This window comes from Natator depressus, chromosome 1 (assembly GCF_965152275.1).
Source record: "Natator depressus isolate rNatDep1 chromosome 1, rNatDep2.hap1, whole genome shotgun sequence".
Taxonomy (NCBI): Eukaryota; Metazoa; Chordata; order Testudines; family Cheloniidae; genus Natator; species Natator depressus.
This window is the reverse complement of record NC_134234.1, coordinates 203,669,794-203,684,495: the sequence shown is the minus strand read 5'-3', so window position 1 is coordinate 203,684,495 and position 14,702 is coordinate 203,669,794. Positions and strand designations below refer to the sequence as shown.

At 40.1% G+C, this 14,702-nt stretch overlaps 1 protein-coding gene across 9 annotated transcripts in view; it reads right to left on the bottom strand.

The window, feature by feature from the left end:
- Window positions 1-14,702, bottom strand: part of STXBP5L (syntaxin binding protein 5L) — a 428,399-nt gene that overhangs the window by 93,451 nt on the left and 320,246 nt on the right. For all 9 annotated transcript variants that reach the window (XM_074974797.1, XM_074974780.1, XM_074974789.1 and 6 more), the window contains exons 15-17: window positions 14,344-14,561; window positions 7,351-7,523; window positions 749-874 (exon numbers count right to left, since the gene is read on the bottom strand). In XM_074974797.1, coding sequence (XP_074830898.1) covers window positions 749-874; window positions 7,351-7,523; window positions 14,344-14,561 — 517 coding nt within the window. The remainder of the gene's footprint in view (window positions 1-748; window positions 875-7,350; window positions 7,524-14,343; window positions 14,562-14,702) is intronic.

Below are 14,702 nucleotides of genomic sequence, written 5' to 3'. Positions count from 1 at the left end.
ATACTAATACAAAGGTTATGGCTGAGATTTTCAAAGGGGCCTCTGAGGGGCAAGTGCTCAAATTTATACTCAAAGTCAGTAAGAGCTGGGCACCTAATTCCCAGAGGCCCCCTTGGAAACACCAACCTTTACCTTTATACCCGAGTGATATCTTCTCTACTAGAAACAAACTTGTAAAGACTCTTTTCCTGATTTGATGCACATGTGCATTTCCCATCAGTATGAAACGGAATCAAATGGGCTGTGCTGGTTGGAAAGGATACATGGCCAGTGCATCACAACCTTTTCCAGCTGGTTTTCTTTGGAGACCTAGCCATAAACAAAAATTGTCCCTTCTAACAGGTACCCAAGTGAAGGCAGCAGTGACATCAGTGCCTGCCTTCTATCAAGGTGTCACAGATAGGTCTAATTTACACTCCCTTGCGCCAGCTGCAGGTCATTTTGTGATTATTTTAAGATATCTTTAAAAAAATTATAACTCAGAAAGGTAATTTGGTTTTGATTAAAAAGACAGGGATATTATGTGAAAGATGCCATCATGAGAATGTCAGATTAACTTCTCATATTACATCTTCTATGTGGGTTACTTGTTCTTGTAATTTTTTACCCAAGAACCTAGCTTAAAGCAACTTTTGATTTTTCATGGTGACTTTTAAGTGTCTGCAGGGAACTTCAAAGTATAACTGAAACATATATTGCTTAGTTGAGTAAACAATAAATCAATACAACATGATTTTTAGTTACTTACAGTCCATAGGCTGAGTTTATGGCCAGACTGGTGATTTGTTGTGGAGGCTCACCATCCACCCACACCAACTGAATAACAAGTTCTGCTTGGTAACCAGGAGGCATTCGCACCGGTCGAGTCTTAACACTAAGAAGAAAAAGGGACACAAAATAGAAACACATAAACAAAATGATTAGGGTACAATAATAGAAACTATTTACCCTGAGGAGATAATAGTGAAGCCAACTTCCCTTATAGGACTGGATCAGCACTGAAAAGGAATTCCCACAATACTTTTAATATAGTTGTAGATTAAGACTATATATTCCAATTACAGCTGGGTAGAGAATGAAAATTCCATTTCTTGGAGGGTTTCAATGAGGTTTCAGATTAGGAATGAAACCTGAAAATGTCAAAATTCTCCACAAAAGAAAATTCAAATTTTTGTTTTTGTTTGTTTGTTTTGGGTCAATTGAAATGTTTCATTTCAACAACATTGTTTTGTTTCATTACAAATTCAACTTTTTAAAATTTTATAATATATAGTGCAAAATAAAACAATTTAGAAACAAAAAGTCATTTCAAAAGAAAAAATTGAAATGTTTCATTCCGAGTGTTGAAATGGGACACCTCAACATTATTGGAAATTGTTTTCCGATTTTTCCCAAAACAAAATTTCTGCTAAATCAACAATCACTTTGTGAATAATTTCTATTTCAGTGGAACTGCATTTTCCGATGGAAAATGAAATGGTTGTGTCAAAGTTTTTCCAACCAAGCTCTAGTTCCAATCCAACGATAAAGAACCCACCCTGTAAAATTGTTTGTGGCACTCCTTGCTCTCTGTTATGCCTATGGTTAATTCCTGTACCTCCTCCTGAATATCACACACTCAGCTCCTGGGATGAACAGTTCTGTGTCCATGGACCCAGATCTGTAGATCCTGCTGTAACCCATTCCTAACTAGATAAGTGCTTAGACTAAATATTATTATGGGGAATTCTATTCAGTGGTGATTGATAAAATCTGAGAAATTCAAGAGTGACTATGCTTTAAAAGGCCCCATAAAGTGTTGATTCACCTTTTAATGTCCCCTTCTTATCTATCTAGCCGCATTTTTATGTAGTGCTCATCTCCGTGGTATCTAGATACCTAAAACTCATGAATCAGGCAAAGACTCCATCTCTCCTTCAATCCAACCTGTTTTGTTAACTCTCCTTCCTTTGAGTACAATCACCCAGTAGCTAATCTAGCCTTGAAGACTGAATGGATTCTTATAAGAAAGACAAGGTGGCCGAGGTAATATCTTTTATTGGACCAATTTATGCTTGTGAAGGAGACAAGCTTTCAAGCTACACAGAGCTTTTTATACACACTTCCTATACAGAGTTTGGTGCAGTTAGCAGTCTCTCTTCATGTGTTGTTATGGAAGGTGCACTTGTCTGCAAAGCAGGTCCCAGAGGTGTACCAAAGATGTTGCAAAAAGATTATTCTTCACCTACTGTATGGCTGCTTTCTCTTTTCAGTACCCTTCTTTGCTGACTGGTAGAATGTATTTATCATCTTCAAATATTGTATTGAAGACAATGTCCAATTTGTCTTAAATGCTGCAGTTTAAAATACCAGACATGCTCTTAAAATTATTTAAAATTCCAGTGGTATAAACCACACTTTATTAATCATAGTTTTTAACTCTCATGAGCTTATTAAAGTTGCTGTATATGTTCCTCACTTCAGTATTTACTCTTTAACAAGAAATGTATATTTTTCTTTGTAACTGAATTTCTTTACCATAGTGGTTACTTATCAGATTGCAATGAATGTTATTTTATTGAAAATAATTATGTACTGTTAACAGTGAAAATACAAATCATATCAAAATGAGGATTTGATAGGTTCTGTCTCATTTTTGTAATACTACTCAGTTCTTATGGGGCATATACATTATACAAATTATGGGTCAATTTAATCCATGTTGTATATCTACTGACTTCAATGTAGTTACACCAGAGATGCATGTGGGGCATTGTTTTTAAGGATCTATACTTTTCTTATTGTTTATTGTTTCATACCTATGAAAAATTATATCTTCTCTGGGGGTGGATAAAGTGGTTTCTGGTAGGCAAGTTTTCCTTTTCAGCAAAACTCAAAAGTGGGACCCAAATAGCATAATAATCTTAGCTCATTATAGGCTAAATTTTATAGCTTTCTATTGTTTATCACCTTCAAGATCAACAGTACAGCAGTTTAAAGTAATGGTGGCTCATTGATAATAAATAATTATGGGTTGGGCCTTTTTAATTTGTTTATATTGGACCTCTAACTTAGATTCTAAGGCCAGTGGGGACCATTATGATCATCTAGTCTGACCTCTTGTATAGCACACACCATAAGACTTCTCCAGAATAATTCCCAGAGTATCTTTTTTAGAAAAACACATAATCTTGATTTAAAAATTGTCAGTGATGGAGAATTCACCACGATCTTTGGTAAATTACTCCAGTGGGTAATTACTCTCACCACTAAAAATGTGTGCCTTATTTCCAATCTGAATTTGTCTAGCTTCACGCTGTAGCCATTGGATTATACCTTTGTGTGGATTATACCGTTGTGTTATGCCTTTCCCTGATAGACTGAACAGCCCATTATTAAATATTTTTTCCTCAGATAGATATTTGTAGACTGTAATCAAGTCACTCCCTAACCTTCCCTTGTTCAGATAAATAGACTGAGGTCCCTGCATCTGTCACTATGAGGCATGTTTTCTAACTTTTTAATCATTCTTATGGCTCATCTCTGAACCCTCTTCAATTTATCAACATCCTTCTTGAATACAGAAGTGAAAAAACTTCTTTACTCCTACTCAAGATTACTCTGTTTATGCCTCTCAGGATTGCATTAGCTCTTTTCACCACAGCATCACACTGGGAGCTCATGTTCTGCTGCTTATCCAGGGGTGGAGGGATAGCTCAGTGGTTTGAGCATTGGCATGCTAAACCCTGGGTTGTGAGTTCAATCTTTGAGGGGGCCGTTTAGGGATCTGGGGCAAAAATTGGGGATTGGTCCTGCTTTGAGCAGGGGGTTGGAATAGATGACCTCCTGAGGTCCCTTCCAACCCTGATATTCTATGATTCTATGATCAAGTGAGCAAAAAGGGAGGGGGAGTGGCACTTTACATTAAAAATGGCATTACCTGTTTCTGAGTCACTGATAACTTGGAAGAAAATTATCTTGAATTCTTATGGATCAATGTCCTAACAGATAAAGCACAAGATGGGGTAGTACTAGATGTCTGCTACAGATCACCAAATCTCATTAGAGAACAGGATAAGCACCTCCTTACACACCTATCTATAATGTGTAGGGGGAATTGTTTATTATTTAGCCAGTGTGACTGATCCCTAATATGTTGAGCCCAGAACAGAGTGGAATCCCTAACAGGTAGAGCCCAAACATGCTGGAATGCATAGATGATTGGTGCCTCCCCATACTGGGGAGGGCACAAGCTAAAGGGCAGGACACGTGACTGCTCCACGTTTCTCCTCTGGCCAGTGACCCACCCAGCCTGGGGCCTCAGCACTCTCCGTGCTCCACATTACCTACGTGGGGAGACGGCGTGTTTCCTTCTCTCCCTGTGCCTCCCCCCAGCACATTCGGCCGCTCTCCCTGGCAGCTGAGCGGGGAGTGGGACAGAGCCGCTTCTGCCTAAGAGAGCCCAGCTGGGAGGCAGCAGGGCCCCACTCCCTGCCTAGGCTCAGCTGCCGGGGACAGGGGCTGAGCATGCTGGGGGGAAGGAGTGCTCCAGCTCGCTCGGTCCCTGTCCCCAGCTGCAGGGCCTGCCCGCTGCCGCCCCATCTGCTGGGGACAGGGGCCGAGTGAGCTGGAGCCCCCACTTCCCCCAGCATGTTTCCAGGATGTTGACAAAGACAAATGGACGTTAAAGAGACACTGGAAGTCTGGAAACAGAGTCTTGTTATTATTACAGCTACTTTTTGATGACAGTGATGATATTGCTCTCTCAAATAAGCAAAGACTCCACCGAGGCAGTTCTGGAAATGTTATTGTGTTCTAACAGCCTTCACAAGAACCTCAATATTCAATATTCTCATCACTTCTCTGATTTTTTCGAATACATAATTTTTTTCCATTCACATTTTGAAATAAGAGCCTAATGTTTCTAATATCAAAAAATCTTTTGAAATATACATTACGTTCATGGAAATGCTTCATAGTGACAAAGAAATTCAAACCATGGAAAACAAAAAAACAACAGAATACCTCAGAGTAAAATCCTAGCCCCACTGAAGTTAATGGCAAAACTCTCTGACTTCTATGGGGCCAGGATATCACCCTGGGTTGTTTCGGTTTTTTTCCTTTTTCCATTGCGTCTCCTACTGACTTCAGTGAGATTAAGCACATTCTTAAAGTTCATCTGCTTTGTTGAATAAGGATGGACTGATGAATTGGGTGCCAAAATGAATAGGGCCACATATGTATAAACAACATAACTTTTCTTATGCTAATTAGATGATGCCTCTATGTTCTAAAACGTCACTTTCAGGAGCCCAAAAGACAGAGCTGTCAGTCACTGTTTATTTAAACTGATTTTGAAACAAAATGAGACATATTTAATAATATTTAAAGTAATTATGAATGCACTAAAATAAAAATAAACATTGATCTCTGCAAGGCACTATAATTGCTGTTAAATTACAATTTATAAAACATTGTGAGGAATACTTTATCGTGGAGTCATTCAAAACCAGAACTCATTAGGGTTTAGTCAGAACATATTAATCTACTCCACTCAGTTGTGATGTAAATAACAAACAACAACTTTTTTCATTTCTTAAAACCCATAATACTTCTTTACACACAGTTAACAGAATAATAGAAATGTGGGGCTGGAAGGGGCTTGAGAGGTCGTCTAATCCAGTTCCCTGGGCTGAGGCGGAATCAAGTGTATCTAGACCATCTCTGAGAGGTGTTTGTCTAACTTGTTTTTAAAAACCTCTGATAGAAATTCCACAACTTCCATTGAAAGCCTATTCCAGTGCTTAACCATCCTTATAAACAGAAAGTTTTTCCTAATATCTAATCTAAATCTTCCTTCCTACAGATTAAGCCCATACTTCTTGTCCTACCTTCCATGGTCATGGAGAACAATTGATCACCATCCTTTTGGTAACAGTCCTTAACATATCTGAAGTCTGTTACCACGTCCCCCACCACTCTTCTTTTCTTAAAATTAAACACACTGAGCTTTTTTAACCTTTCCTCATAAATCAGGTTTTCTAAACCTTTTATCATTTTTGTTGCTTTCCTGTGGACTCTCTCCAATTAGTTCACATCTTTCCTAAAGTGTGGTGCACAGAACTTCACACAGTACTCCAGCTGAAGCTTCACCAGTGCAGAGTAGAGTGGGACTGTTACTTCCTGGATTTTATATATGACACTCCTGTTAATACACCCCAGAATTATGTTAGCTTTTTTTGCAACTACATCACATTGTTGGCTCATATTCCATTTGTGATTCACTACAACGTCCAGATCCTTCTCAGCTGTACTACCATCTAGTCATTTTGTAGCTGTGCATTTGATTTTTCCTTCCTAAGCGTAGTACTTTGCACTTTTCTTGAATTTCATCTTGTTGATTTCTGACCAATTCTGCAATTTGTCAAAGTCCTTTTGAATTCTACTCCTGTCCTCCAAAGTGCTTGCAACTTCTCTCAGCTTGGTGTCATCCAAAGATTTTATCAGCATACTTTCCACTCCATTATCCAAGTCATTAATGAAAATATTGAATAGTACCAGACCCAGGACAGACCCCTGCAGGCCCCCACTAGATATGTCCTCCCAATTTGATAGCAAATCATCCATAACTACTCTTTGAGTATGATTTTTCAACCACTTGTACATCCACCTAATACTAACTTCATCTACACCACATTCCACTAGTTTGCTCCCCCCTATATTAGGCCAGTAACGCTACGTCTATCTCATGTCATTACCTTTATGCTTTTTATTATTGTTTTATAAATACATAGTTTTTTTCTATAAATACATACAAGTTTTTCCTCAAAGGAAGATCGTAGCTCCATACTGGCAGACTGATTGTAGTGCACATACTGGCAGTTTTGGACATGACTGTTTTATGGAGATCACTTTGTCAACACAAAAGACAATACTTTCCCCTGTAAACTAAAGGCTGACGCATGCTGAGATGCTTGCTTGTTTTCAGTTCAAAATTTTGGACTTTTTGTTTGTGTGTAGCTCTCATATCAGTTTAAAAGTCCAGATCTAATTTATAGGCCTCTCTCAACACAAAATCTTCTTTGGCATAATTGCTTATTCAGTGTCTTCCTAATCTTTACTTCAGATTATTTTCCCCTGATGTATTAAATTGTCTTTGTCTCATTTAATATTTTATATTAAATATTTCTATTTCTAGCCATTTAAAACCCCTTTATATTATTTATCTCACTGTTGTTTGCCACAGATTCCAGTTTAGTATCATCTGTGAATTACATTGACATATTGTTTATCCTCCTTTTCCAATTCATTATGTTAAATATGGTTTATTTGAATGAGTAGAATACATTTTAAATAAGTGCATTACTGTACCTAAGACATGGGATACTGTCCTTCATCATTCCTTCACATGCCACAGTGTTGGTACTGCCTGAAAGGCTCCTTAAGGAAGGAAGTTGGGATGAGGCATCAGGAAATGGAGGAATTATTTCTGGTTCAGGAGTAATGATATCTTCTATGTCATACTGAAGTCGCACCTCTAATGACTGAAGTAAATAAAAATCTAAGTTACAATTTATTAAAATGAGCTACTTAGACGTCATTGCTTTTAAATAGATAACACTAATTCTGTTTCTAACCACAAAAGCACAGTTATCATTACTTTTTGCTATTAGAGATGGTTACTCTAACATCTCAATACCAGCATCTGAAAACAATGCATCTGTCCCCAGGCTGGCAGAGAAATACCCAGTTGTATGCTTCCACCAGTGACTGTGACTCAGGCGCTTTCTGGCTGGTGAAAGAGACTGAGGGCACCTGGGGCCCCTATAAATAGCAATTCCCAACACTTCCTATGAAGAGGGAAATCTAGCACACAGCACAGAACTGACATGCTGATGGCATTGATGGGTGATCTTCCCTTCTCCACAGACAAGAGTCAGGCAATCACAATGAGATAACATAAGGTTCTTGCTCATTGGAAAACCACATTCCTGGCACATGAGCTCAGAAGCTTCTAGCAAGCATTGTCCAGTGGACTGGTCCATCCTTCCCCACTCACTTTAGGTTCTCAGGATGTGGGCATAATCATCCTGCATTTCTTCTCCCTAATTCAGGAAACCTTAACCCAAGACTTCATGGGCAAGGGGAATATTGGCAGGAAGTGTGAATCCATATGGGCAACCATCGTGGAGAACCACAGTTACCAAGGGAAGTTATTGATTTTTCTCCTTTGTGAACTGTCCAAATGGATCCCTATTCTGGAGAAATTAAGAAGCAGCAATGACCCTCAAGGAGGTGGTTCTGAGAAATACTAACTAACTAGTGACTGCAGGACTGTTCTGCTGAATTGGACATCAGATCTACAGTTAAAGACCCAGATCTAGAATGTAAATTATGCTGCATAAAGATGTTTATAGAGCTCCAATATGCCCTTCATATTTCAGTCATGAAGACTTGTGAAAGCATGTATGGAAGATGTGTTAGACTTAGCTGAATGTCCAAAGGACATCTGCCAGATTCTAGCAGTCAAATATTGATCTGATTTGATCTGTAACAATACTGAGACGGGAACTAGATGGGGAGGGCTCTGAGTTACTACAGAGAATTCTTTCCCTGGTATGTGCCTCGTGGGTCTTGCCCACATGCTCAGGGTCTAACTGATCACCATATTTGGGATCAGGAAGGAACTTTCCCCCAAGTCAAATTGGCAGAGACCCTGGGGTTTTTTGCCTTCTTCTGCAGCATGGGGCATGGGTCACTTGCAAGTTTAAATGAGTGTTAAATGGTGACTCTGTAACTTGAAGTCTTTAAACCGTGATTTGAGAACTTCAGTAACTCAGCGAGAGGTTATGGGCCTATTACAGGAGTGGGTGGGTGAGGTTTTGTGGCCTCAATGTGCAGGAGGTCACCAGACTAGATGATCCCTTTTGACCATACGGTTCCTGAGTCTATAATCTATTTGTGTTGGGATGGTCTGCTTTCTGGTCTTATCCCCACATGCCACAAAATGTCTGTGGAGCTTGTGGATAAGTCTGATCCTATTTAGATAATAACTAAGTGCCCTCTTTACATCTATATTGTGAAGGTTGGTGTCCTCTGGATGTGAATGAGAATTGAAGAAAAATACAGGTAGGCTTATGGCCTGGTTGAGATGGAAACTAGGGTCCTCTTTAGATAGGAAATTGGGGTGAGGATGCAGGACCAAAGTATCCTTATGGAACATAGCGTAAGAGGGCTGAACCATCAGGTCCTGATCTACTACCTCTCTGGCTGAAGTTACAGCTAAGGTGATTATTATCCTCAGAGACAGATGGTAGGTAACACAGTTCAATACGGCTTGCAATAGGGTCCCCATTAGCTTTGTTGGTCTATGGTCCAGATATTATTTATTATTTGTATTACAGTAGTGCCCAGAGACACCTATTGAGATTGGGGTCCCACTGCACTAGGTGATGTACAGATAGATAGTAAGAGACAGTCCCTGCCCTGAGGTCTAATCTTATGAGATCAATCAAAGGCTGAGAGGGGAAAACAGAGGTACAAAAAAGATGAAGTGACCTGCTAAAGGGTCACACAGCAGGTCAGCAGCACAATTTCTTTGGATCCAAGGGCACCCCCCGAAGTGGCTGAGCTCTGATCAGCTAATCTTCTAAGTATGAGTGGACCCTGAAGCCCTGACATTTGGGAAAAGTAGTGGTATCATAGAAAGATCCCAGGGTACACAAAGTTAATGCAGAGATCTTCTCCCTCACAAAATCAAAGATACCTCCAGTGAGAAGCGTGTCAAGACGTGAAGGTAAGCTAATATAAGCCCATGTCACCATATGGAATTTTGGCTTCGTGATGTATTTGTATAATCACCTTGGATCCACTAGGGGATACAGACTCCCTTTTTGGGTACCAAGCAATAAATGAAGAACCTCTTGTATTGGCAAGGGACCTCTTCTATAGCCCCATGTGTGTCCCTTACCAGTGTCTCATAAAAGAATCCTGAAAGATATGGAGAAAGGGGAAGGGTACAAACCCACAACACAGACTGCCTGGAGGGTTTTGATCATTTTATCAGACTTGCTGTCTGGAACTCAGTGCTGCAGCCAAGCTTGCCAGTGAGGCAGGATAGACGGCTGGCAAAATACTTGGATCTAAGTATGAGAGATGAGTGCCTCAGGGTAGCCTTCTGGCCTGCTGGAGGTCAGGAAGAGTTTTACCTCTGGAACCTGAAGGGAACGGATTTCCTCCTAAATGAAGCTGTACAGACATCAAATCTGAGAGTCGCCCCTTCTTCAAGATGTCATCTATCTTTTCCTAACAAATCAGGAGTCTTAAAGGAAGACCCTGCTACCATGCTCAGAACATCCTGTTGTAAATTCAAATTCTTGAACCAGGAAGATCAGTGCATGATAACTGCTGTCATTACAGACTTGGCAGTACTGTCAGAGATATCATATGCTGATCACTGCAGGGCATGTTCACATCATTTGAGAGCTGATCCAAAAGGAAGAGTCACCTCAGCCCAGTAACCACATAAGGAAGTGATACTTCATCAGCACTACTTGACAGTTGGTGATTCTCTGCTGCGCTATGGCTGAGGAATATACCTTACCCTAACAGACCCATTTATTTGTCATCCATACCTACAGATAAAGACCTAGAGGCTACAGCTTGGTGACATTTTTCATTGGCTTTTGCTACTACTAGATAATACGGAGTTGGATGACAGTAAAAGTACTGTGAGCTGGGTGAAACTTTGTTATGGGCTGAGTGAAAAAAAACACCTCAATGAGGTTGATGGGTGTGAACGTACACTACAAATTAGTACAACTGTAAGGATAAGTTAATCACAAATTCTCATCTAAAACAAAAGGGTTATGTGAATCCACCTGGAATTTTAGACTGTGTGGGTGGAGCGGCTTTTGCTGAGTATAGTTTTGGGTAAAGTGTGTGTGTGTGTGTGCGTGCATGTGCACATGTGTATGTCTGTGAGGGAAAGAAGAAAAGGGAACAGAAACAGAGAGACAGAGACAAAAAACAAGAAAGGCAACAGCAGCCTATGAGCACAGTGGAAAAAGCTAGAGAGAAAATTTTTGGGTCCTGTGTTGGCTAAAGAGGCTTGGGGCTGTAAGCTAAGAAACCTTTCTTTTGTTTCTAGCTGCTCCTGCGTTAGAGAAGCAGGACCTTGTACGTTCCTTGTAAATAAACAAGACTGCATCAAAGAAAATACCAGATTCCATCACCAATCTCTACCTCCAACTGGAACATCTCCAGGGCCCCAAACTTTGACTAGCCATTAAGGAAGAAAAGGGGCAATAGTATTTAAATCTTTTGAGGAACTAGAGATAGAACAGTCTTTTTGCTTTGGGACAGGAGGCTAAGAGAAACCCCTGGACTCATCTGGGGAAGGTAAGGATGGTGGAGATCTTTCTGGTACATCAGACACTTCCAACTCTTTCCCCTCTATTACAGCAACCCCCTCCATCCCCAGGCTGTCCGGGGCAACACTTCTAACAAAAACCATGTTGGTAGCAGCAGGAGGATGGCTAGATCTCACCTCCTTAAAAGATGAAGAACTATGCAGATGAGGCCTTTGTATAGGTCTCTTTGAAGGTCAATCTTTAAGTTCAAAGACCTATGGAAACAGAGGGAAGGGAGGAAAAGCATACGCCAAAGTTCCTCTAATAATGAGAGAAAGTGGCCACTCTCCAGGTTTCATTCAGTTCTTCTCTATCTGCTGCAGAATCTTGCAATCTTTTTGTTTGTAGCTCTGGCAAAGAAATCCATGGGCAGCTTCCACCTTTAGAGACTGATGAGTAAGATACGTGGTTGAGAACAGCCCAATCTCCTGGAAATAGTTGCTGCTGACTAAGCCAGTCTGCATGGCTGTTAAATCCTCCTACTAGATGAAATACCCTAAAAGAGAGTATGTCCTCCTTTTCCACTACCTCGGAAGTGCAGCTTCTCTGCTGAAACTCTTGCTTTTTGTCTCTTCCTGTTTAAATAAGCAACAGGTACTGAACTGTCCATCTGAATTAGGTAGGGCTATCTTTCACTTCTGGATAAAAGGTGAAACTGAGCTAATCCTAAGACTCTTATTCCACAGTATTCTGTGATACCTTTGTTTGGCTTTGGTCCACATCCTGAGTGGAAGATCCAGAGGTTGCAGAGTGGTGTATGTCTTGCCAATTTGTTTTTGGGTATCTTGCAAAAGCATCTCCTGCTGCGGGTTTACTGGAGATTCTCGTCACCTAATTCAATGACCTTTCTCTGTATTTCCAAAGAAAGGCACACTGTTCCCTGCAGATCTCCTCAAAAGTTTGATCAAGAAGCCATACCAGGAAAGGACTGATGCTACTGGTAGGGTGGAGAATTTCACAGGCCCCCTTCCTCAGAAGCTTGCTGTCGAGCCACTTAGAAGTGATCTTGGATCCCATGTCAGCTGGACATCCTCTGTGTACCCATAAGGGGAGGGTCAGCATGAACAGGAAGGAATAGTCTCAGGTGGAAAAATGGAAGAAAGAGCCTTAGGATATGCCTACACCACCACCTGGAAACCTATTCTTTCTACAGAGAAGCTACTGATCTGGAGGGAAGAGCTGTGTGTCTGAGCCAGAGGAAGATACAACTGATGGAGGAAGGCAGAGGAGAGGCTTTGGTGGAGATGGCGGTGCCCAAAATTCAGCAGACCTGACTGGATGTGCCATCTGTATAAGAGACTATGGTGAAACAGCCTTTCACAAAAGAATTATTCATGTAAACAGTTCTAAATCGGAGACAAAATTTGAGATACAGAATATTGAATGTGCACAGATTATTACACTCAGCAAAATGCCATTCATTCCTTGTGACAATTTAGCTGAAAAACAGAAAGTGTACATAATCATCTAAGAATACTGAGATATAATAATGTTATGAATACTGCATGTGACGTGGTCAGTGAAATAATTTTATTGTGTTTTGAGTGGTATGACTTTCCTGCATGAATGTATTGATCTAGCTTAATAGGGGGCTATGGGAACATCAAACTTGAAAGTGACACAATAACTAGAAATAAGCAAACCTCCCAACAAACACAGGGATGGGTAATTACAGGACAATGGCACACTCCCAGGATCGAGACCAAATTGGCACAGCAGTTTTGTCAGGATGAGAGCCTGGAAATCCTGAACATTAAAAAACCCTCTCAGGGGAAGAAGGAGAATCAATTGTTAGGAGCTGTCCACTGAACAGGTTGAAACAGAGGGACACTCTGTGGAAGGAGTCTGAAGAAGCTGGACCTTCCCCAGATCCAGGGAATGGTAAGACTTAGGGAGATACAGGCATGCATAGAGGCTGGATTATTGTTTTAAGATTTGTTTTCTCTATAATGCTGTGGTTCTAACTAAATAATGGGTTGGTTTAGGAAGGCTGTTTGGTCACTGTATTAACCACCAGTCATTGCTATCAGAGGGAATAGAACTCCAGGCTCTGAGTCTAAGTTAGATCTGCTGAGATAATCATGGGTAGAATCTGGAGACTGCAGCCCCAAGCCCAGTCTGAATGATTCACAGAGGTGAAAGCTTACGGCCTGAAACCTGAGGGAGATGCACTCGAAGGGACCAGGAAGGGTCAGAGGGGCAGTTAGCCCAATATTCGTGACAATAATGTTGACTATTTAGATATAAATCATCCGCCACTTCCTGTAGTGTCCTCTTTTTTGCAGAAACAAAGTCAGCATTAGTTGATTAAAATATATTAAACCAGAAAAAAACAACACTTTTACTTTGTCAAAGACTGGAAAATGTTAGATTCCTTTGTATTACAAGCACTATGAAGATAAATTAAAATAAAGCCTTCAAACTCTTGAGTTAAAAGAGAGTGATATTATCATGCAATGAAATAAATTAATGTTTAGTATCAAAGCAGCACAGATAACCTCCCTTGTATATTAATGTAAAATTACTTACTGAGAATATTTGGTCTGTTCTTGGGTGCCAAAAATGTACTTTGGATGATAAAAACACATATGGTACTGCATCAAGTATTTCTGGAGCAAGCAACTAACACAGAGACCCATCCTGGTGGCTTGGAAACAGCCTAAGTCTTGACTTATTACTATATTTTATTCCTATTGCAAAAGGTTGGACTTCTGGCCCCATTAAAATCAATGTGAGTTTTCAATTGGCATCAGTGGGCCTAAGATTTCACCCACAACATTTAAACATGAATGCTCCTAAATTTATTCTTAGGCAACTTAATAAAAGTTTTATTCAGGTACGTAACTATGGATTGAGCAGCCTCACACAAGGCACTCAAATTTGAAAATGATGGCTTGTATTACTTACTCTTTTCAATCAACATCATATGTGAGCAAAATTCTAAACAACTTACCACTATTTCAGTATTCACTTCATGTTTGCTGAATCTGTACACAATAACATATGCAGAGACTCCCGCCACACAGAAAATTCGGCTTTCAGGGCACCAGTACATCATCTGAATGGCAAAAGGATCTTCTTCTACAATCTCAGCTGTTGGTTTTCCTTCCCCTGGCTTCTGTTTTTCAAACACTTTTGAGGTTTTTAACTTGTACAACATCTGTAGAGTTACTGCAAAATATTACAACATATCTAAAATTATTGTTTAACATTAAACAAACCTATACCTCACCTCTAGTTACAAGGTGTCTTAGCTGCTACTGTTTTTCAATCATGACATAGTATAACATGATATGAAGGCTCAACTTAACA